General features: G+C 37.4%; 1 protein-coding gene across 1 annotated transcript in view; it reads right to left on the bottom strand.

The window, feature by feature from the left end:
• Nucleotides 1-25,436, bottom strand: part of DNAJC15 (DnaJ heat shock protein family (Hsp40) member C15) — a 90,254-nt gene that overhangs the window by 41,952 nt on the left and 22,866 nt on the right. Inside the window, exons 2-4 of the mRNA XM_028103347.2 lie at nt 16,431-16,482; nt 13,192-13,265; nt 4,186-4,262 (exon numbers count right to left, since the gene is read on the bottom strand). Of these exons, the coding sequence (XP_027959148.1) occupies nt 4,186-4,262; nt 13,192-13,265; nt 16,431-16,482 (203 nt within the window). The remainder of the gene's footprint in view (nt 1-4,185; nt 4,263-13,191; nt 13,266-16,430; nt 16,483-25,436) is intronic.

A 25,436-nucleotide genomic window follows, 5' to 3' on the forward strand; every position in this document is an offset into this window, starting at 1 on the left:
CTGAAAAAGCCAAACTCACAGAAACAGAGAACAGATTGGTGGTTGCCAGAGGCAAGAGTAGGAGGTTGGGGGAAATAGGTGAAGGTAGTCAAAGGGTACAACTTACAGTTATAAGATAAGTAAGTCCTGGGGGTGAAATGTACAGCATGGTAACTACAGTTAACAATGCTGTGTTTTATATTTGGAAGTTGTTAAAAGAGTAGATCTTAAAAGTTCTCATCACAAGAAAAAATAAATCTGTAACTACGTGAGGTGAAGGACGTTAATTAAAATTTCTGTGGTAGTCATTTTGCAATCTATACATATAGCAAATCAGTATGTTTTACATTCTACATATACAATGTTTTTTGTCAATTATATGTCAATAAAACTAAAGGAGAATTTTTAAAATAAAAAAATTAAAAATAAAAAAGTCTTTTAGTGTAAGGACTATTAGGGTATTCCTTTTCGCTGTTTTGTGAAAGTCCTCTGGGGGACCATTTCAAACTTACTTTTTGTTTTGTAGATACTTCCCAGATAGCCAATCAAGACACTGTCTGATTCTAAAGACTACTAAGTTTTGAAAAAGAAGTCATTAAACTCTGCACCAGGGCTATGAACACTTTAACTGCCTATTAAGAAATGAAGAACACATTATTTTTTTTTTTTAAATTCCAGTATGTTTAGTTTCCTGTAGTAAGTCTACATTTCTCATTCTCTTTTGTGGTGCTCTGTAGCACTGCTTTCCTTTATTAGTTATGTTTCCTAGCTCTTCTGTAGATATTTGACATGTCTCCTTAGGTAGATACTAAAGAGCAGAAGCTATGATTTGTATCTTAAAATAGTATCTAGTATTAAATATGCAATAGGTGCTTAATGCATTTTATACAGCCCTCCAAAAGAAAATGGCTATAAAAAGGTAAACTCCTTCAAAGAATAATGGCTCTCTATTAGTAAATACTAACACTATAAGGGCTGTATTACAGAAAATTTTAAAGTAGAAAAAGAGGAGCTTTAAGAAACATTTCAGAAAGCAAATCAAATGTGGACCACTACATAATGAAGATATAAGTTCAGTAAAATCCAAATTTCCATTCTATGTGTTTTTGGGGGGAGTTTATACGGTAGGTTGCATCTTATTCTGGATATTAAACTTTAATTTGGCACACAGGACAAAATCTGAATATTATCCTTGATAATTATACCTGATAGATTATCCTTGATAATCACTTACATTGCCTATAAAAAAACAGTACACATGGTTTTGTACATAAAAGTCCATAAAGCATTATGTACAATGAGATCTGCCAACCACCAAACTAGATAGATTGGAGGAAGTAAGAAATGCAAGGAGAGTTTATATGTATAAGTATGGCCATTCAAAACATTCTGCCTTTAAGATAATAATTATCAGGGCACCTGGGTGGCTCGGTTGGTTAAGCGACTGCCTTCGGCTCAGGTTATGAACCTGGAGTGCCGGGATGGGAGTCCCGCATTAGGTTCCCTGCTCAGCAGGGAGTCTGCTTCTCCCTCTGACTCTCCCCCTTCTCATGCTCTCTCTCTCTCTCTCCCATTCTCTCTCTCTCTCAAATAAATAAACAAAATCTTAAAAAAAAAAGGTAATAATTATCAGACTCTTAGTGGTGAACTTTGGGGATGAGGGAAGTATTCTTGTGTGCCTACAGAGTTTATTCCCTTTTTGTTGCTATATTAAGTCTCTAGGAACTTAATACATTTTAATAAATTTATTTGTTGTTCTAAAGATTAAACAAGATGGGAGAATTGTAGTTCTTAAACATAGTATAAAAATTAAATAAAGAGCAATGGATCTCCAGGACAAACAATTTCACCATGAAATTTAAAGTATAACTTTAAATATTAAATTTCCTAGATCAAAGCATACACACTGTGTTCCCTGGGATGTGTACCCCATTTGACTGGGACTGGGAAGTGGGGTGCATGGAACTGAGTGGTGTTCTCTAATCCTGTGGCAAATGGAGCAGTTTTGGTTTCATCGTTTTTATTATTGGTCTTTTGAATAACATTTAGCTTAACACAGTTCCACAGAAGTTTTCAGAAAGTATGAAAATCACACATGTGCATCATTTCAGAAAGTAAAATAATAGTTTTTCTGGGCAGCTCGGTAAAATATATTAGGCTTCATGAAATATGTAAGAATGTACAGAATCATCTAGTAGCACACAGAATATTTTTTAATAGATCATCAATACAGTCAGCTCCATTTTGCCTTTACCTACTTGTTATATAGTCTATATAGTTTAGATTCACTGATCATAGAGAATGGAGCCACGGCAATATATTCACCTCTTAAAGAATCTTTTCAAAATCTACACTACCTGATTGAAAGAAAGGGCTAGAGGAAAGCAAATAAGGCTTACCTTTCTATTTAATGTGTTAAGGGCAAATATCTAGTTTCTGCATTTGTGATACAGATAGGAAGAAAGAGGAGCCAACATTTATTTAGCACCTGTTATTTGGTAGGTACTTTTATAAAAAGGTATCCTCCTATCATTTTATATTATTTCAACAAGGCTAAATAGTATTAATTCAATTCAAAACTGAAGAAACTGAAGAGCAGAAGAGCTAAAAATAAGTTAACCGGGGGGCACCTGTGTGGCTTAGTTGGTTAAGCATCTGCCTTCAGCTCAGGTCATGATCCCAGGATCCTGGGATCGAGTCCCACATCGGGCTCCCTGCTCAGCAGGAGCCTGCTTCTCCTTCTCCCTCTGCCTGCCACTCCCTCTGCTTGTGCTCTCTCTGCCAAATAAATAAAATCTTTAAAAAAATAATAATAATTACTTGACCGGGCTTGTACAATGTGGTGCTTTAGTGATAGAACTGGGACAAGGATCTGTTTTGCTCAGCTGGTATTTGTTGAGTAGTTACTAAGTGCCATGTTTATATTAAGAATTATCTATGTATTAGTCTTCGCAAGAATCCTAGGAGGCAATAGAAACTGACATTATGTTTATTTTACAAATGATGACACTGAGGTCACACAGCTAGTAAATGGTAAAACCAGTATTCATACTCAGACTCACCTGTTATTAGAGAATACACTCTTAACCAGCAAATTATCCTTGTGAAATTTTCTACAGTTTCTAGTTCAACAGGATAAACATTTATAACCATAAATCTTAAGTTCTAATTATCTGTCTCAATAACAGGAGTGCCTTGGATGATGTTAAATGATATTCTCAAGAACCTTTGTATATTCAGATTTTAAGACTATGAATGGGATGGTGTGGGGACCCAATAAAACTTCAAGAAAAATAACAATGCCATCCTGAATAAGATTAAAGCAAATAATAATCAGCAATATAGCCAATTTCCTAATTTGGTTCCTCTACCTAAAACCTATTCTCAGTGAGATATTTCATCTTTTATTTAATAAAGCACCAAGCTGAACTGAGCTGTTTCCCTTGCTTCTTCACCCCTTTGTTTTTCTTGCTAAGGCAAAAGAAGTAATTAGATGTTTTGGCCTTAAAAATCTGCTAATCTACAAGAGATTTAAAAGACTATATCAACATAGGGCTTTATGACCTATATTGCTTGTGTTGACTGATTCATCAGAAGATTTGTAGATGACATACTATAACCAGCCCCCACAAAAATTTGAGAGAGTTTTAAAGGAACATAAGGTAAACAAATGACTATATCGACTAGCAAATCTATAGCAGGGGACATCACTTAACACTAAAGTTAGGAAAATATCACAGAGCAATCACACAACAACATTAACTTTCTCCTATGCTGTCCAAAGTCACACAATAGATACTAAGGTGAAACAATTATAATAAAATATGCTAGATCAAATTATGGAAATAGAAAATAATTGTGAAACAGATCCCATATTATAACAGAAAAATGATTAGATAGCAAATTATAAAACTAAATCCAGAAACAATTCAGTGTCACAATAAGGGATATTTTGATAATTGCTGTGAAACTAGTATTAAGAGTTCCTTGTTAAGGAATAAAGACACATCACATCATGCCTGATATTTTTAGGGGGAGTAGGATATTCTCTTAGATGTGAAGTTTTAAAAGGTAAAAATTTTGTATTTTCTTCCTCTGCCTCCTATTCATAACTTAAAATATAAGGATAACTTTACTGTAACATTTTCTCCTTTTTCCAAAACGAGCTTGGCCACAAACAAAATAATACTTATTCAGCACACCTACCTTATACCCAAAATAAGACTAGCTTCTCGCCTACTCATTTTCTGTTCAAATCCTCCTTTATAGTAGGATGAAAAGCTCTGTACAGGAAAGAAAGAGCATGATATAATTAGTTCCATGCATGAGGTGGCATGACCTCAAGCCCATCACAGCTGCAGTAAGAGCAATGCATTTTACTAGAAGTCAACTCGAAACTGTGAGGGGGGGAGCACTAAATAATGATCCTTTACAAGAAACCATGACCAAGATGAACTTAAAATTTCACCTTCAAATACATTAATTTTTCTATACTAAGATATAAAAGAATAAAAGAAATCAGTAGAAGCAAAAGGCTTGAACTTTTCCTAAACTCTGCAGTAATTTTCTCATTGGATAACCTTGATAAGTCATTAATGTTGATATGACACACATCTTTTTTACCTCCTGGACTGGCTGAGAGAGAAGAAAGAGGAGGAACTGACAAAGTGGGGAGGACATCAGGATAGCAGAAAGGCAGGCCAAGAGAGACCAGAAAACAACTGCAAGGTCCCTGAAACGTGGCTGGAAAGGCAGGAGCAAGGAAGAGAGCAGTGTTAGAGAGGCTATGGGGCCAGACTGGCTGGGGGGTGGGGAGAGGCCATAAGCAATAGAAATAATTTAGGATTCAATTCTCAGAGCACTGGAGTAATGTCATTTGACTTTCTTTTGAAAGGATTACTCTAAATGCTATGTGGAGACTAGAAAGAGTGGTACAAGAGGGAAGCAGGAGACCCGTTAAGAGGACACAACAATAATCTAGGCAAGAGATGATGGTGGTATGGGCCAACGTGGTAATAGCAGAGCTAGTTTAAAAGTGATCAGATTCTAGATGTATTCTGAAAGCAACACTAACATTTTCTTGGTAGATTAAATAAGGGATATGAGAAAGAGAGGGATTAAAGATGATATAGTAAACACTACCATACACTGTGCAGCTTCCCCTTCACAAGTGAGGGACTTACACTTTGGGCGCTGGGGCTGTTGCTCGCAGACGGCAGTGAGCCGTCAGACTCTTTAGGAATTGCCTTGGCTGAAGAAAGTCAAGTTCAGGTCCCCTTCCCAGAGATGTCTCTAATGACTGGTTGATATGGGGGTATAAACATTATAGTTCTCTAGAGCTCAGTCCTTAGACTTCATATCTATAATTCACTTATCAGGTGACATCATTTAGTCTCATGGCTCCTTGCCCCAACCTGGGACAACCACCATGAGCCATCTGGGCTTCAGAGCTTGGCATGGGGTTGGTTGAGGCCTTTGTTACGACTGTACTGCAGCCTAAATTGCCCCTTTGTCCTTCTTCCTTCTCTTCCCTCTGGAACTGTCGATCATAAGAGCACTCCCTAATGAACTACTGTTGTAGGATTTCTCTTCCTTTAGTGCCCACAGTTCATGGTCACACCGCTTCGAAGAATGAAGAGGGAGACCAGACGAAGAGTGGTAGGCAGCAAGGCGAAGTTTATTGAGCGATAGTACAGAGCTCCTAGAGACGGAGGGGGCCCAAGAGGGTTGCCGTTTTGACATTTAAATCTAGGGGTTCTTATGAGCTCTTTTGTGGAACTATCTTAAGGATCCTGAGTGTGGGCCGCCTGTGGATTGGCTGCTAAGGCATGCCAATCAGGGCTTTGATCACACATCCGCCTCCCTACTGGGTTATTATTCACATGCTGGTGGTCTTTTGGGTTAAATGGAGATATCCATATCTAAATGGAGAAGTCTGACTTCGAGGTAACATTTGGGAGTCATGAGTATATTTACAGTATGTAAAGCCATGAGACTGAATGAGATCACCTAAGGAGGAGTGAGAGAAAAGAAGAAGTCCAAAGACTGAGCACTAGAGATTGCAAGTCTGAGGGGCAGAGAAATGGAGATGAATCAGTAAGCAGACAGGAGGCCCAGCAGTGAGGCAGAAGGAAAAGCAGATAGCAAAAGTAAGGAAGGGAAAAACAGTTTCAAACACTTCTGATAGGTTAAGTCAGATGTGAGCTGAGACCTGACTGCTGGATTTATCAAAGAGGTCAAAATCTTTGACAAGAGCTGCAGGGAGGGGCACCTGGCTGCCTTCAGCTCAGGTCATGATCCCAGAGTCCTGGGATCAAGCCCCCGCATCGGGCTCCCTGCGCGGTGGGAAGCCTGCTTCTCCCTCTCCCATTCCCCCTGCTTGTGTTCCCTCTCTCGCTGTGTCTCTGCCAAATAAATAAATAAAATCTTTAACAAAAAAAGCTCTTTTTTAGAGCTGCAGGGAGCGGGAGCGAGAGTCTGATTAGAGTGGGTTTGAGAGAACAGGAGGGAAGGAATGGGAGACAGCAAGTACAGACAATGCTTTAGGAGTTCTTAACAGAGAAACAGGATGTATGAACTCAACTTTTAGAAGGAAAAAATACATCAATGATTGTACTGCTTGTAAGTTTTTAAAACATGAACCTCTATTTTTGTAAGGAAAAATAAGTAAGTGTATGTTTACATAAAACAACATCAGAAAGTATATACACTAAAATGTTATTTTTGGTTGGTGACATCATGAATAATTTTTTTCTTTATGTTTATTTTTACTTTCTAAATTTTCAATGATGAACACAGGCTACCTGTACAATTTTTAAAAAAGAGAACTAAATAAAAGACCAAGGAAATTATTAGAACTTAAAAAATGAACCATATCTGGTTATTTATATAAGCTGTTGTCTTTGAACAGCTTGTTATAAATTTCTACGTGGCAATAATTCCCTGGCAATTAATTCATTTAACAAGCACTTCAGCACCTAGTACATGCCAGGAACATTTCAAATGAGACAGGTCAAGTTTTGTCCTTCATCACACAGATGCTAATCTATCAATGTACCAGTATTGTGAGGAATATGATAGACGATTTCAAGTTTCAAGTAATTAACAATCTGGAAAGAAAACTAAAAATAATACCCTTCTCCAAGGTCTGAGTGGAGGAAGAGAATCAAATTATTTAAGTACACATAGTAACCTGGACAAATTATACACATGCACACATGTACATGTACACACACACACACACACACACACACACACGGAGGGGAATATATAAAGGACTAGGGGATTTAACAGAGGAATAACAGCTGGTTTTAAGTTCTCTCTCAGCAGACTAAAATTTTTACTAGATGCATACCTTTCTCCCTGACATTTCTTTAAGTATTTATTTACCTTAGGGAGCTCCAAAATTTCAACATAAGAAACATGATAAATTGATGTTTCATGAAGTGTCACTCCCACTAGTCACAAAGCTCATTAACCCTAATGGCAGATATTGTACTGGAGCAATTGTTTACTTTTAGTTTTGCCCAGGTGTAAAAGGAGACCCAGAACTTAAAAGCTAGCATTTGGATGAGGCTCACATCCTGAAACACTGACCTGCTTATGAGTGAGTGAATCTGTGCATATCTATAAGGAGCAACGATAGAACAACTACATCAAATAGAGTAGATGGTTAAACTTCTTTTTTTTTTTTTGGTTATACTTTTCTAATGGAATTTCTAAGAACAGAAAGAGTATGATTCCACTACTTTTATGCTGCTATTTGAAATATACCCTGAACCTTACAAATTATTATTTTGTATTATTCTATTCATAAAGTATATATATAAACAACACACCTCAAAATCATTTTCCATATAAAATTAGCATTAAGGGCTCCTGGGTGGCTCAGTCGGTTAAGCGTCTGCCTTCAGCTCAGGTCATGATCTCAGGGTCCTGGGATCAAGTCCCACATCAGACTCCCTGCTCAGCGGGGAGTCTGTTTCTCCCTCTGCCTCTACCCCTCCCCTGGCTCATGCTCTCTTGCTCTATCACTTGCTCTCTCTCTCTCTCTCTCTCTCTCTCTCAAATAAATAAATAAAATCTTTAAAAAATAAATGAATAAAATAAAATAAAATTAGCTTTAAATGCTATAGTGCCATATATTACCAAAGGAAATATGAAATGAACCAAGTTAAAATCTTCATTAGAAAATTTACTCAACCAAGAGCTGGAAATACAAAAGCCCTCCAGACAACCAAAGAAGAACTATATCATTCCATAATCTTAAGAAATACATTTACCATAAACTATAAATTCCTATTATTTACAATAATCTATTTCATTTAGAGAGCCACAGAGGGATGATTTTATTTTGTGCTTTTCCATGAATTTCACTTAACCATAAGACAAAGGAAGTCCAATTTTTATTTTTTTATTTTTTAAAGATTTTGTTTATTTGACAGAGAGACATACAGCGAGAGGGAACACAAGCAGGGGGAGTGGGAGAGGAAGAAGCAGGCTTCCTGCTGAGCAGGGAGCCTGACGCAGGGCTCAATCCCAGGACGCTGGGATCATGACCTGAGCCAAAGGCAGACGCTTAACGACTGAGCCACCCATGCGCCCCAGAAGTCCAATTTTTAAAAATTATATTCAAATAAAAGGACATTTTCATAAACAGAAAAATAAAACCTTAAAAGAAGATGAACGACTTGGGTTTTCCCCCCCAGGAAAAAAATTAGGGGCAGTTAAACATTAGCTGAGTTAATAACATGTTAATATACTAAAAATCAAGCAAAAAAGTACTGGTTCAAAACAGAAGATTGCATAAAAAAAGGTCTTTTGCTTTCTAAAGTGCCTTTGAAATGAGAAGAGAGATGTTTTTAAAAGGAAAAGTCCATTATAGGCCTAGAAAACAAGAGATGATACAAATAACTTTAAAGAAATTCTGAAAGCTTGAAAATAGATAAGACTGCACATACAGAAAAATAACTGCAGCCTCAAACACCAGAGGAAAGAAGAAAACCCTTCTCAGGAAATTAAGAAGAAAACCCTACCTTTCGAGTCAACAAATACAGTAAAAACATCAGGATAATTAATTAAACCAGAACAGCAGAGATGACCATTTCTAACTCCAGTAATACAGAGCATAAGGTGCCTACTGCCTGTCATTTTGCCCTCAGGCTAAGAAAGACAACTGCATGCCTGGGATGTATCTCATTGTTGGGGGTAGGTCCCAAGAGAAGCCAAGGAGAGTACCAGCAGATCACATTTCAGAACCCAGAAGGTCAGGGAGGGACACAGTTATGCCAAGGAATAAAATATACATGGTACTCAATCTCTCCTCAAGCTCTCTCTGGAGGTCCCAAGCCTGCCTCTGGACTCCTTGCTTTGGAAGACATGCTGTTGACATAACCCATCTATGTATTCACAGCCCATTATCAACCCTCTCATTCAATTAAATTATTGAAGTGAGTCTACCAAACTGCTGAGGAAGTCCACTTACATTAATCAACTTAGTTCCCACAAACATAAACCAATAACCAAGGATTATCAGACATTTGAACAAATCCAGTATCATGGGGGAAAAGCAGAACAAAGATGAACAAATAACAACTGGCTTTTGGAAGAAGGAGATAAATCAGGAAACAGAAGAGGATTTGACAAAATTTGAATTAATATCTTATAACCATAAAGGGTAAGCTGCTATGAAAAAGAAGAAAATTTTCAGATATTAAAATATTACTGATGTAAAAAATTTAGCAGATGGACTAAATAACAGAATGGCCACTGCTAAAAACCAACCTGGTGATCTGGAAAATAAACTGTGGAAATACTGTGGAATGTAAAACAAAAAGATAAGAAGATGGAAAATAAGAAAGAAAATGTTTAGAGACATAAAGGATACACTTAGAGGTCCAATGTGTCTCTAATAAGAGTTCCAGGAACAGAGAAGAGAGACAGTGGAAGGAAAAAATAATTAAAGAACAGTATAAGAGAATCTTCTAAGACAAAAGATAGACAATTTTCACTTAAGTCTCACTAAGAATACCTGTGAAATTTCAGAACATCAATAATAAAGAGAAAACCTCCAAAACTTCCAGAGTTAAAAAACAAACAAAAATCACCAAAAAACTAAAGTTTGTGTTTTAGACACAAACAACAAAAGAAAACCAAAACAGGCTGCTTACAAAGGAGTAAATATAAGAACATCAGAAATTCTGGCTGAGAGTCTGAGTGTACCAGAAAATGTGGCTATGAATATGCAAGAAACCATGTATGTGGGCATTGAGGTTCATTCAGTCTGAGCAGAGATTTTTTTTTTTTTTAAAGTACTCTCTACCCCCATCGTGGGGCTTGAACTCATGACGCCAAGATCAAGAGCTGCAGCAGACTCCACTGACTGAGCCAGCCAGGAGCCCCCTGAGCAGAGATTTCTGTACTCCTCTCATACTGGCTCCACCACATTCCAAAGAGCCAGCAGCTAACTGATGATTAACAGTGAGAGCAAAAGAAACAAACTGTTGGCAGAGAAGAACTTAAGACATTTACCATCCATGCATTCCATATGAAAAAATTACTCCAGGCAGTATTCCAGAAAAATGGAGGGAAAAAAGGTATGAAAAAACAAAGATGAGATTTAAGAACAAGATGATGTTAAAGCACAGAGAAAGCAAACTTGAAGAAAAAATTTAAAAAGAACCCACAGGAACTTGAACCTTGCAGGCCTTCTTTTGAGTCACAGAGATTTAGTGGCACATGATTACAATTCCCATTTTTTAGCAACTCTATTTAGTTTCATAATGAATCATATTTACAACATCAAAATACTGTAAATGCCGTTATTTTGTGAAGTTTGACACTTTGAAATCATTAGTTTGCCAAGAGAAAGTATGTATATATTTATTTCTCAGTTTCCCTAGAATTATTAATATTTAAAGAATTTTTTAAGACATTCTAATCTTCAGAGAGGTATAATTATGATGACGATGATGATAATAAAGATGTTCTAAGAAATATTTTCACTGCAAATTGCAGTAGTACTTCGTGGGGGAAAAAAGGGCCAGATTTATATAAAAGTGTACCTTACCTCAGGCCCACAAAGGAGAAGGAAAGAAGGATACATCATTTCTCTCCTTAAGAAATGCAGGTGCCAAGTTCAGTATACCCGTGACAATCTCTTAAATTATTCTACCTTATCCGTGAGCCTCCACAGAGCAGTGAAAATTTTCTCATTTTCTTGCTCTCTCTTCCTTTACAATGTTAAATAACGTAGTTCTACAAAACTTGTCTTTTGTTTACAATATAAATATATCTACCAAAGATCACCTTAACAGAAGAGAAATAATTTCTGAAATTTGCTCCATTCGTTATTTACAAACATATGGAAAGACATAAATAACAATCCATTAAAGAACTACATCACTATTTCCATTCCTATATTTCAAGCCACTATTATCTGTTACCTGCACTATCTCAATACCCTCTTAACTGGATTGATAGCTTTTACTCTGGCTCATTCCCATCGACACTCCATGCAGTGAGCAGAGTGATGATCTAAAATGCCAATCACATTGCCCCCATGCTCAAAAACCTTCCGAAAGCTTTCCATTATACTGGAAGTAAAATTTGCAGTGTATTGGGCTTGAAATGATCTAGGCCCTACTTTACCACTATTCTCTGTGCATACTCCTCTGGAGTTAATTCTCACTGCAAAGCTCATTTCCACCTCAGGACCTTTGCAGTGTTCTCACTGCCTGGAAAGCTCTTTCTTCAGAGATTTACCTGGCCTTCTCCCTCATCTCAGAGAGGCCTTTCCTGACCCATCTAATATAGATTCCTCACTGCTTTTATTCTTTAACCTCTTACACTGATTTAGTTTTCTTGAAAGCAGCCAACACTTCTACATATTATGTATTTTACTTATTTACTTGTTAATTGCCTGTGTCCACTAAAACGTACGCTCCTAAGGGCAATGTCTTTTTATGGTTCCCTGACCACAGCCCACTCCCCACAATAGTGTCTGGCATGTAGTAGGAGTTTAATGAATACTTACTGAATGAATGCTAAATACCTATTCATACTGCAGCCAAATAAAATATAAGTAGGAAAACAGAAGGAAAAAATAACCCTCCAAAAAAATGTTCCCTCTAATCACAGACATACATTTATAGGTCTGCAATATCACCTGCACTTCTTTTGAACCTGAGTTTAATTATTTGTCAGTATGTCCTCCTTTGAAAGTGTGGTCATTGTTCATGACTAACTAAGCCTCACAAGCCTGTAATGCCTTTGCTAAAACAAGCCATTCATTCTCAAACTGCTGCAAGCCAAGCTGATCTATCCCATATCTGTTTCTATTTCCCAAAAGTCAATGTTTATGCTGTAATGCTTCAGTGAGTTTTCTCTGCATTGTGTCCAGTGGTTACAAACCAGTTCACTACACTGTAGTCTTTTAGATACCTACTATCATTCATTCTTCACTTATATTCAGCTCAGGAGAGTAACTACAATGCCTGTAGATGAATGTATAAGCCCTACAGATTTCAGGATTGGAATCTTATCATTTTATGTTTGAGATGACCAGGTGGTGGTACAAGGGGACCAGTTTCAAATTTTAGGATGAAATAAATTCTTGGGTAAGCTCCATCAGGGCAGGGACCATGTCTGTTTTGTTCATCAACTATACCCAGCTTTTACCACAGGGATTACTACAGAAAATCACTGCAAGAATAAATAATATTAACTAAACAACAAAGATAAATTACCTCAAAGTTGGTGTGATACTACTAAAAAGGATATAGTAATTAGGGGGCACCTGGGTGGCTCAGTCGTTAAGTGTCTGCCTTCGGCTCAGGTCATGATCCTGGAGTGCCAGGATCAAGTCCCGCATCAGGCTCCCTGCTCAGCAGGGAGCCTGCTTCTCCCTCTGACCCTCCTCCCTCTCATCCTCTCTCTTTCTCTCTCACTCTCTCTCTCTCAAATAAATAAATTAAAAATCTTAAAAAAGAATATAGTAATTAGATGTCAAAAGCAGGAATGAGGTTAGAAATAAAAATAATGTGGCCAAGAAACTAAAACAAATCAATAAATTAAACAAACCATCCAAGGATATAATCAAGAAAGTAAACTATAAATGTTGGAAAATCCAAGACATTTTCTGAATTACTATCAAATACGGCATATAAACAAAAGTCAAAATGAGCCTTCTTACTAAAGCCATCTTTAACTCACAGGAGTGGAAATCTTCTTTGCCGTTTCTGTGATTACTTGTTCTAGAGGCTTCCAGATTTGAAATGCATAGCGACCTAAATAATAACAGGAACAAAAGCAAATATATTTTCTATAATCAAATACAATACCCACAAGGTACTAACCACAATATTTACTGATAGCTGCTTCTATATACGTTATTTCAAAAACCATTTCAAAATTTACCAGAAAGTCCTATTTTTTCAAATTTCTAATTTATTAAAGAGGAAGCATTTCATTTTAACATCATTAAAAGAGTTACTAAATTTATCAAGTTCTAATTCATGATTATAAAATTAGAAAATGTTGGGCGCCTGGGTGGCTCAGATGGTTAAGCGTATGCCTTCGGCTCCAGTCATGATCCCAGGGTCCTGGGATCGAGTCCCGCATCGGGCTCCCTGCTCAGCGGGGAGCCTGCTTCTCCCTCTGCTTCTCTCTCTCTCTCTCTCTGTCTCTCATGAATAAATAAAATCTTAAAAAAAAGAGAGAAAATGTCAATGTTTATGATTCTTACATTTATACAATATGCTAGGTAACAAAAAAATAATATCCTAGTACTCCTTCCACCACAAACTATAGATAAAGTTCTCTCACATATGTATATTCACATATCTGGTTATTTGTACTGGTTTTCTCAGTGATAATCACTTTGAAATATATGGAAAACAAAAACTACTTATGATCTATACAACATAGGAATAATTTTAATGGAGTTACCTCTAAAGTAAAAAAGCAGTTATGTAAGAAATATTCACCAAAGATGTTTACTGTCAATTTCTCACTGAGGATGACTATTCTTCTAAAAACATATTTTATTTTGGTGTTTTCTTTTCTTAGGTATCCTACTAATTAAAACTCCTCTGAGTCTTCAATAGCAAAACAGGTTCCAAATTGTTTTGAGGGTATGGAACAAGAATAAAATATTACCTGGCCAATTTACCTTTTGTACCCTAATCAGCATATGTATCTACCAACTGTAGTGTCTTTCTTCCTGAAAAGTCTTGCTAGAAAACCCATTATGACACTCTGGACTTTATTCAATTTCCAGCCATAACCTTCTTCGCAAATGAAGATTTCCACTGGGGAAGTTCAATTACAAACATCTTTTAGAAAAAGTTACTATCTAAACATACTGTTATTCCTGTGCAAACAACATGTGAAAGTGAAAAATAGGATGCTAGAAATGGAAAATGGGAAGTAGTCAATCCAAGTAGAAGATAAAAAATTCTTGAGATCAAGAACATTAAATAAAGGTAAATTAAATAAATTAAATAAGTGAAATTAAATAAGTGAAAGCCTAATTCATCCAAATCTCTTACCCTAGAGATGTCAACGTCCATTTGATTCTACAATGGTACAAAGTATAGCTTTTAAATTACCGCAAAATTCCTTTAAAAGCACATATAATCAGGCAGTCTCAATGAAAACAGCAAGCAAAGCCTTCAACAAGTGACATCTGGAGGTTTACTTGAATCATAAACCAGAAGACCTAGTTCCAACAAGTGTAAGTATACTTTCTCCTAAATTCTATTGTTCAGTTATATTTGGCTCTGGAAGAGATGTTCCTGCTATTTAATATTCTAGTTAGTAATAAGAACTTGGTGGGGCGCCTGGGTGGCTCAGTTGTTAAGCATCTGCCTTCGGCTCAGGTCATGGTCCCAGGGTCCTGGGATCGAGCCCCACACCCAGCCCCAGCCCCACATTGGGCTCCCTGCTCAGCAGGAAGCCTGCTTCTCCCTCTCCCACTCCTCCGGCTTGTGTGCTCTCTCTCTCTCACTGTCTCTCTGTCAAATAAATAAATAAAATCTTAAAAAAAAAAAAAAGATAAGAATTTGGCAACAGCATGGTATATACACAACATGTACGCCAATTCTTCTCATTTGAGAAAGAAGAACCTGGCAAAAAACTACAGCATCTTTCTTTAATTTCAAATAAAAATCTTACATTTGAATTTTAAAATAACTATGCCAATTATAGTTAATACTGTAACAGTTAACACTAAAATTGTTCCATGTTTATGGGCCAGTTTGTCAGAATTCCTTTGTGGACGTGATAGTCTTTTCATGAAACCTCAGTACAGTTATAATATCAAGATACAAGACCCTGATGGCACAAAGACCAAGAGAATCTGAACCACTGATCTTCTTGATTTTAAAGTGTTTATTGTTAAGGTGCTTTAAAAGAGAGTCGTGTGAAATTAAGTACCATACTTATAAAACAAAACAAAAAATTTTTATGTCTCATTTTTTTACTGGATTTTACTAACTCCATATAACCACAATGGAATGTAACTTCACTTAAAAAAGAAGATCCAAGAAACAAAATCAAACCCATGGAACTTGAGATACAAATGCTAAAACAAAAAATGTAAAGCTTTATCAACAAGGAGATGCTCTCAGATTAACATATGATTAGGAAATAGCTAGGTAATTTAAAACTATAAGTTAATGACTGGAAGAGAGCAATTTTGCTTTAAATTTTTATAACTATTCTTTGGTGATTTGGGCAGTAAAAGAAATTCTCCTGAGTTTATCAAAAAAATTACACCAATGTGTTAAAAATGAAGTAACTAATACATTGCAGGGAACAACTATGCTCATCAGAAAAAGCTACAGCTCAGGAAATGTGTAATCTAACCCTGCAAGAAAAAACATCCAACATGGTAGAATAAAGGAACCCCATATCATTTACATTGCTTCATATTAAAGAATTTTTTTAAAGTATACTATATAGCTCAAACTAAAAAAATGCCAGGAAGGTCAACTATTATTGGGGCTAGTTTTCCTAGCTTCATACATTGTTTTTTGCTTTTTTTTTTTTTAAGATTTTTATTTATTTATTTGACAGAGAGAGACACAATGAGAGAGGGAACACAGCTGGGGGAGTGGGAGAGGGAGAAGCAGGCTTCCCGCCGAGCAGGGAGCCCGATGTGGGGCTCGATCCCAGGACCCTGGGACCATGACCTGAGCCGAAGGCAGAAGCTTAACAATTGAGCCACCCAGGTGCCCCAGTAGCTTCATACATTGTTAATTTTCTTCACTACACAGTTCATCTAGTTTTTGCTACATTGACAAATGTTCAGTGACTATAAATGGGAGGAAAAAAATGAAAATGTATGTCTTAAAACCCAAACCTCAGAATACGGAGGGTCTCCTCATGAATCACTATAGAAACTATTTGAAAATATTTCTTCTGCAACATTTATCCTTTATTTATCTTACCTGCAAATGCAAGAGCTGCAACACCCAGTCCTACAGCTATCAAACTTCTTGCCTATGAAGGAAAAAATGATTATCACTTACACAGTCTTACACACTAGCTTTTTTAAAGTAAGCCATTTTAAATAATGAAAATAATTACGTTAAATACATTTCCCTCAAGCTCTGCTGTGAAGGATAGAATTTTTTTTTAATCTGCAGTGTCTATGGGATTCTACCTATTGCGTACTATATCAGCTAATTTTCAGTAAACCAAAATTATTCTAGGTATCATTTAATTTCCATATATTTGAATTCATTCTACCCAAGAGCTTGTATGTTACCTATTACTAAAATTTTTTGAGATTTTATTTATTTTTGGGGGGGGGTGCGGGAACAGAGGGAGAGTGACAAGTAGACTCCACACTGAGTGCGAAACCCAACATGGGACCCGATCCCACGACCCCAAGATCATGACCTGAGCGGAAACCAAGAGTAGGATGCTCAACTGACTGAGCCACCCAGGCGCCCCTGTAAATTATTCTTAATAGTGGGTTAAATATACTTATCTTCTACAAAGATAAAAAGCACATATTCCCTTTATATTTACAATGCTCAATGGCATTTGCTATATTTAAAATTTTGATAAAACATTAGATCTATGTTTAGTAAAGAAGTCAAACTGCCAAAAATTAGTAAAAATTATGAATAATTTAAAAGTTAATTTACTTCTACCTCTCTAGACCAATGTAAAAATTTTTTAAGTAAGAGCCAAGAATTCAGAATCTAAAATTATGAGCTCATTATGATAAAAATCTATTTTAAATTGGTTATATACTCCATATTATTCTATGCTTTTCTCCTTTACCATTTCAGAAAAATATTTAAATCATAACAGAAAAGGTTTATGTAGCAGAGATCAATGGTTTCCCCCCAACATCTATTCTCCCTTTCTTCTCTAGGATCAAGAGTTCCTATTTTTAACCAGACATATGTCCAAGCCTCCCTTAGACTATGGCTATGTTAACTAAGTGTTGGCTTTTAAGGTAATAAGCAGGGTGGTGGTATGTGCAACTTCTGAGAAGTCCTTCAGGGATGAAGGAAATGTCCTTCTCCTTTTCCATTCCTGCTTGCTGGAAATGTAGACATTCTACCTAGAGCAGCCATTTTGGATAAAGAAGGAAAAACAATGGGGTGAAAGGAGACTGTGTCCTCAATGATCATGGAGCTGCCATAGCACCCCTGGACTGCTTTTATTTATATGAGATAAAAATAGAATTCTATCTTCATAAGCCACTATAATTTCCAGGCACTTGTAACCAAATCAAATTTTGATGGATACAGAAATTAAGAAGAGACATCACAGAAGTGTTTTTGTCTGATTAGTGGTGAAAGAGGTAAATCCACTAGACTCAGGAAAGACCATTAAAAAAAAAAATCTAGAATAATCTCAGTAGGAAACAGAATGGATTCATTTCACATTGGTGCAGAAGTAGTTAGATGGAGGCTGAGACTAGAGGGATGACAAAACCAAAAAGCCCTACAGACATCAGTCTACAAGTTCCGTAAAAGAATACAAGTCTTAGGAAATCAAAGCCCCAAATCTTCAAGGGAAGACTCTATCATGAGAAAAACCAGGAAACAAAGAGCACCTGTATGAGGTGCTTTAACTTTAATATACAGTTAGCTTTCTCTCAGAAATCTAGAGCTGTTCATGGACAAGATGAAGTTTATCTATAGTTCTCAGTTCTAGTTCTAAGATATACCTTTTCACCAGGCAGTAACACTGGTGCACTTTAGGAAAGAAGATTCTTTCCCTGGCAGAGGAGAGGAAGCCTAGAGCTACCTATCCAGAGAGGCAAAACAGTTTCCCAAGTTCCTTTCAGGTCGTCTAGACAGGTTGTCCTGAACAGAAGGGAAGTGAGTACTGATTTAAAATAAGATATTCTGTTGAAGTATTTTTTTTGCCATTTTCTAGAGCTTCCCTGAGGCTATGTAGTTTGAAATTTCCAGTCTTATCTTCCACTGGTTCACTTTAATGAACCTCAGTCCAAACAAACTACTCAACTGTTTCATGTGTGCATTTATTTCCCTTCCTTATAACCTTGTTTATTCTTCCATCTGACTAGAAATATTTGCCTTTGCCTACCCAGATAGTTGTTCTTAACTCTTCAGCCTAAATCTGCCACAGAACGGGAGAAGTCATTAGCAACACGTAACAGACAATGAGCATATATCCAAAGACACATATAGAATTCCCTCACATCAATAATAAGAAGAGGGACAATTCAATAGAAAAGTGGGCAATGGGGTGCCTGGGTGGCTCAGTCATCAAGCGTCTGCCTTCGGCTCGGGTCATGATCCCAGGGTCCTGGGATCCAGCCCCACATCGGGCTCCCTGCTCAGCAGGAAGCCTGCTTCTCCCTCTCCCACTCCCCCTGCTTGTATTCCCTCTCTCTCTCTCTAATAAATAAATAAAATCTTTAAAAAAGAAAGAAAGAAAGAAAAATGGGCAAAAGGTCACGGGCTTCATAGAAAAAAATCTAAATGGTTAAAACACATAACAAGTACTCAACGAAAAGAGTAACTAGGGGATACTAACAACAACAACAAAATGGTGCAGAAATATTAATACCAGCATATAAAGATCACTAGCCTTTGTGGAACTTGTTCTGTCCATTGAGGCATCCCAAGCACCAAGCAATCGTATCTGTACTTCCTAGGGTTATTGTGAGGATAAAATATAATAATGTATATAAAGGACTCAATATAGTGGCTTGGCACATAGTGAACAGTCAGTAAATGTGAACCGCTTTTAATATTATCAATAAAAATAACTAGCCATTATTGAATATAAGGTATGACAGAAGTATGAACAGTGTTCTGTAAACCCTGAATTTGTCTAAAGGAAGATTCATAGAAGTAATTTTTGAGGTAGGCCCTAGAAAATGAATTGGTCTTTTCTAGATTAAATAATCCAAATTTTCACATTTCGAAAAATGCATATTTAAAAAATATAAAGTCTTGAAAAATTGAGTTAGTCTATATAAAATTTCACATTTTTATAGAGTAATAATTATTGTCATTTTACTACTTCAACTACTCAAAAGACAAATAGCTGCCTCTACAATTCCAAAGAGATTTTAATTTAAAGGTATTTATATCAGAAACATTAAAGCATTAGGCATTTGATCATTTTTCACTTTAATACATAAACCTAAACTATGTTTAACAATAAAAATTCAATTTAATTCAATAAATAAGTATTAAGCACTCTGCTGATTATTCTCCATTTGTCCCTCCAGATTCATTCTTCACCTTTAGGACTTGCTCTGTGCTTCTGCCTTCCCTTATCTCTAAAGACCACATTATCCAAGTCCTCACTTGCCCTTTAGTTTCTGGGCGGATTTTGCCAAGGAGAGGAAGTGTCAAAAAGAACACCAAGCATAGGTTACCAATCGCAGGTGAGGACTCCAGACACGTCTGCCTGTTGCATCTTCGTATCAAATTTGCAAAGGAAAACACTGTAAAAGTCAAGCACTGGATAATGCTTTATTCACATTAGAGAAGATAAAGATCAGTTCCAGTTGTATGCGTCAGTCCCTTATGGCTAGTGGGTGCCCCCAGCAGCTAGCTGACTAACGGAAATGGAGCTACAAGCACCCACCCCGCTGGTGGTGCAATAGAAGGACCTTCCCCCTCTCTACCCCACACTGTCCCTGGAGTCTGAAATACTGAAATATCTGAGGGCACATGTGAGAGCCATTGACTATGCTTAAGCAGAACAAAGAAACACCCAATAAGCATGAAACCAGGAAAGATAATGCCACAAAGGCGGTAAACCCAGCACAGGCTATGTGAGCTCCACTTCTCTTGGTAGGGAAGTATTCTGAGCCCAAGCCCCACTTTTATATGGCCAAGTGGGATTGAAATACTGTGCATAAGAGACAGTCCTTCCCAACAGGAAGCATCAGCAGAAAAGCAAAAGGTGTAAAGAGATAGAAGTAATGGTACAATTTACTCCCTGCTATGTTTCCTCTTTGGCCACAGCTCCTGTTAAAGGGCTCCTCTTCCATGCCTACAACTGTTATTGGGTTCTGGAACATAACTCCCATCCTCTTGCCTGTTTCCCTGGGTGGATAAATTTCCAACCATTGCCAGGCCCTGGGTGATTCACCATTCATTTCTGGTTACCTTAAAGCATGCCCACCTCTGCCAATAATCCCTTCATTAAACTATCTTCAAAAAAAACCCACCCATTACTACCTGACCCTCACTAATACAAACATTACATACACCAGTCACTATACTATGCACAGGGCAAAGGCCTATATCAAATGAGTCCTATGTAGGACACTGAACACGGTGGGCCTCCAATGTTTACATTAATCTCCCAAAGACCTTTATTTTTATCCTTATTACAACATTTATTACATTAATTTATAGTTAAATGTGTTTCCTTTAGCTTTTCTAGATACCAAGTGTCTTTTAAAAAATCTAATGAAATCAGGGTGCCTGGGTGGCTCAGTCGTTAAGCGTCTGCCTTCTGCTTGGGTCATGATCCCAGAGTCCTGGGATCGAGCCCCACGTCAGGTTCCCCGCTCGGTGGAAAGCCTGCTTCTCCCTCTCCCACTCTCCCTGCTTGTGTTCCTGCTCTCACTGTCTCTGTCAAATAAATAAATAAAATCTTAAAAAAAAATCTAGGGGCGCCTGGGTGGCTCAGTCGGTTAAGCGTCTGCCTTCGGCTCGGGTCATGATCCCAGGATCCTGGGATTGAGCCCAGCATCGGGCTTCCTGCTCAGTGGGGAACCTGCTTCTCCCTCTCCCACTCCCCCTGCTTGTGTTCCCTCTCTCGCTGTCTCTCTCTCTCTGTCAAATAAATCAATCTTAAAAAAAAAAAAATCTAATGAAATCTATGGATCTCCCCAGAAAACCATAAATATATACACACAGCAAAATTTTTATATAGTTTGAAGGGATCCAAGGGTTTCTCTGAAGCCCTTCAGTTTACAAGTCCCAACATGAGAATCTCTGTAAAAAAATAAAGAAGCTCACTAAACTAAAAAAGGGTATATCAGTTACCTTTGTGCTCCTAGAGCACATCAGGAACCTGCCATATATATTTCATTCTTCATTCAACAAGAAAAATATTAATAATATAACAAAATAATAATAATAATACGGGAAAAATAATGTTGATGCCAGAGTTAACCTCTATTTCTAAAGACTAACTTTACAGAAAGATAAACACGAAAAGCCTTGCAACCTTTAAAAACAACAACAAAACCAAACCCAAATCAGATAGATCACTGGAGCAAATAAAAATATTCAATATATGACCAAAAACTGTGCAATCAAATCTTATTTATCCACAGTGAATGGACAAAGTATAGCACAGCTCATCAAAAACTCATTTTCCTTATTGGAAATAAAATTCCTTACTGGAAGGAGTTATATCTTATTTACCTCTTCAACAGTCTTTGCAATTAATTTGATATTAAAATAATTTTTTAAATTTTTTTATTGTTATGTTAATCACCATATATTACATCGTTAGTTTTTGGTGCAGTGTTCCACGATTCATTGTTTGTTCATAACACCCAGTGCTCCATGCAGAACGTGCCCTCCTCAATACCCATCACCAGGCTAACCCATCCCCCTACCCCCTCCCCTCTAGAACCCTCAGTTTGTTTTTCAAAGTCCATCATCTCTCATGATTCGTCTCCCCCTCTGACATACTCCCCTTTTCTTCCTCTCCTGTTATCTTCTTCTTTTTCTTTTTTCTTAAAATATGTTGCATTATTTGTTTCAGAAGTACAGATCTGTGATTCAACAGTCTTCCACAATTCACAGCGCTCACCGTAGCACATACCCTCCCCAATGTCTATCACCCAGCCACCCCATGCCTCCCAACCCCAACTACTCCAGTAACACTCAGTTTGGTTCCTGAGATTAAGAATTCCTCATATCAGTGAGGTCATGTGATACATGTCTTTCTCTGATTGACTTATTTCACTCAGCATAACACCCTCCAGTTCCATCCACGTTGTTGCAAATGGCAAGATCTCATTCCTTTTGATGGCTGCATAATATTCCATTGTGTATATATACCACCTCTTCTTTATCCATTCATCTGTCGATGGGCATCTTGGCTCTTTCCACAGTTTGGCTATTGTGGACATTGCTGCTATAAACATTGGGGTACACGTACCCCTTCGGGTCCCTACATTTGTATCTTTGTGGTAAATACCCAGTAGTGCAATTGCTGGATCGAATGGTAGCTCTAATTTCAACTGTTTGAGGAACCTCCATACCGTTTTCCAGAGGGGTTGCACCAGCTTGCATTCCCACCAACAGTGTAGGAGGGTTCCCCTTTCTCCACATCCCCGCCAACATCTGTCGTTCCCTGACTTGTTAATTTTAGCCATTCTGACGGGTGTGAGGTGGTATCTCATTGAGGTTTTGATTTGGATTTCCCTGATGCCGAGCGATGTTGAGCACTTTTTCATGTGCCTGTTGGCCATTTGGATGTCTTCTTTGGAGAAATGTCTGTTCATGTCTTCTGCCCATTTCTTGATTGGATTATTTGTTCTTTGGGTGTTGAGTTTGATAAGTTCTTTATAGATTTTGGATACTAGCCCTTTATCTGATATGTCATTGGCAAATATCTTCTCCCATTCTGTCGGTTGTCTTTTGGTTTTGTGGACTGTTTCTTTTGCTGTGCAGAAGCTTTTTATCGTGATGAAATCCCAATAGTTCATTTTTGCCCTGGCTTCCCATGCCTTTGGCGATGTTTCTAGGAAGAAGTTGCTGCGGCTAAGGTCGAAAAGGTTGCTACCTGTGTTCTCCTTTAGGATTTGGATGGACTCCTGTCTCACGTTTAGGTCTTTCAACCATTTGGAGTCTATTTTTGTGTGTGGTGTAAGGAAATGGTCCAGTTTCATTCTTCTGCATGTAGCTGTCCAATTTTCCCAACACCATTTGTTGAAGAGACTGTCTTTTTGCCATTGGACATTCTTTCCTGCTTTGTCAAAAATAAGTTGACCATAGAGTTGAGGGTCCATTTCTGGGCTCTCGATTCTGTTCCATTGATCTATGTGTCTGTTCTTGTGCCAGTACCATACTGTCTTGATGATGACAGCTTTGTAATAGAGCTGGAAGTCCGGAATTGTGATGCCGCTAGCTTTGCTTTTCTTTTTCAGTATTCCTCTGGCTATTCTGGGTCTCTTCTGGTTCCATACAAATTTTAGGATTATTTGTTCCATTTCTTTGAAAAAAGTGGATGGTATTTTGATGGGGATTGCACTGAATGTGTAGATTGCTCTAGGTAGCATTGACATCTTCACAATGTTTGTTCTTCCAATCTATGAGCATGGAACGTTTTTCCATTTCTTTGTGTCTTCTTCAATTTCTTTCATGAGTATTTTTATAGTTTTCTGAGTACAGATCCTTTGCCTCTTTGGTTAGATTTATTCCTAGGTATCTAATGGTTTTGGGTGCAATTGTAAATGGGATCGACTCCTTGATTTGTCTCTCTTCTGTCTTGTTGTTGGTGTATAGGAATGCCACTGATTTCTGTGCATTGATTTTATATCCTGCTACTTTACTGAATTCCTGTATGAGTTCTAGCAGTTTTGGGGTGGAGTCTTTTGGGTTTTCCACATACAGTATCATATCATCTGCAAAGAGTGAGAGTTTGACTTCCTCTTTGCCGATTTGGATGCCTTTGATTTCTTTTTGTTGTCTGATTGCTGTGGCTAGGACTTCTAATACTATGTTGAATAGCAGTGGTGAGAGTGGACATCCCTGCCGCGTTCCTGACCTTAGGGGAAAAGCTCTCAGCCTTTCCCCATTGAGAATGATATTCGCTGTAGGTTTTTCATAGATGGCTTTTATGATATTGAGGTATGTACCCTCTATCCCTATACTCTGAAGAGTTTTGATCAAGAAAGGATGTTGTACTTTGTCAAATGCTTTTTCTGCATCTATTGAGAGGATCATATGATTCTTGCTCTTTCTTTTGTTAATGTATTGTATCACGTTGATTGATTTGCGGATGTTGAACCAGCCTTGCAGCCCAGGAATAAATCCCACTTGGTCATGGTGAATAATCCTTTTAATGTACTGTTGGATCCTATTGGCTAGTATTTTGGTGAGAATTTTTGCATCCATGTTCATCAAGGATATTGGTCTGTAATTCTCTTTTTTGATGGGGTCTTTGTCTGGTTTTGGGATCAAGGTAATGCTGGCCTCATAAAATGTGTTTGGAAGTTTCCCTTCCATTTCTATTTTTTGGAACAGTTTCAGGAGAATAGGTATTAATTCTTCTTGAAATGTCTGATAGAATTCCCCTGGGAAGCCAGCCATCTGGCCCTGGGCTTTTGTTTCTTGGGAGATTTTTGATGACTGTTTCAATTTCCTTAGTGGTTATAGGTCTGTTCAGGTTTTCTATTTCTTCCTGGTTCAATTTTGGTAGTTGATACATCTCTAGGAATGCACCCATTTCTTCCAGGTTATCTAATTTGCTGGCATAGAGTTGCTCATAATATGTTCTTATCATTGTTTGTATTTCTTTGGTGTTGGTTGTGATCTCTCCTCTTTCATTCATGATTTTGTTGATTTGGGTCATTTATCTTTTCTTTTTGATCAGTCTGGCCAGGGGTTTATCAATCTTGTTAATTCTTTCAAAGAACCAGCTCCTAGTTTCGTTGATCTGTTCTACTGTTCTTTTGGTTTCTAGTTCATTGATTTCTGCTCTGATCTTTATGATTTCTCTTCTCCTGCTGGGTTTAGGCTTTATTTGCTGTTCTTTCTCCAGCTCCTTTAGGTGTAGGGTTAGGTTGTATATTTGAGACCTTTCTTGTTTCTTGAGAAAGGCTTGTATTGCTATATACTTTCCTCTCAGGACTGCCTTTGCTGTATCCCAAAGATTTTGAACAGTTGTGTTTTCATTTTCATTGGTTTCCATGAATTTTTTTAATTCTTCTTTAATTTCTTGGTTGACCCATTCATTCTTTAGTAGGATGCTCT

Source organism: Eumetopias jubatus, unplaced genomic scaffold, assembly GCF_037043125.1.
Source record: "Eumetopias jubatus isolate StellerSeaLion01/CBP00866 unplaced genomic scaffold, mEumJub1_p1.0 scaffold_3, whole genome shotgun sequence".
Lineage (NCBI taxonomy): Eukaryota > Metazoa > Chordata > Mammalia > Carnivora > Otariidae > Eumetopias > Eumetopias jubatus.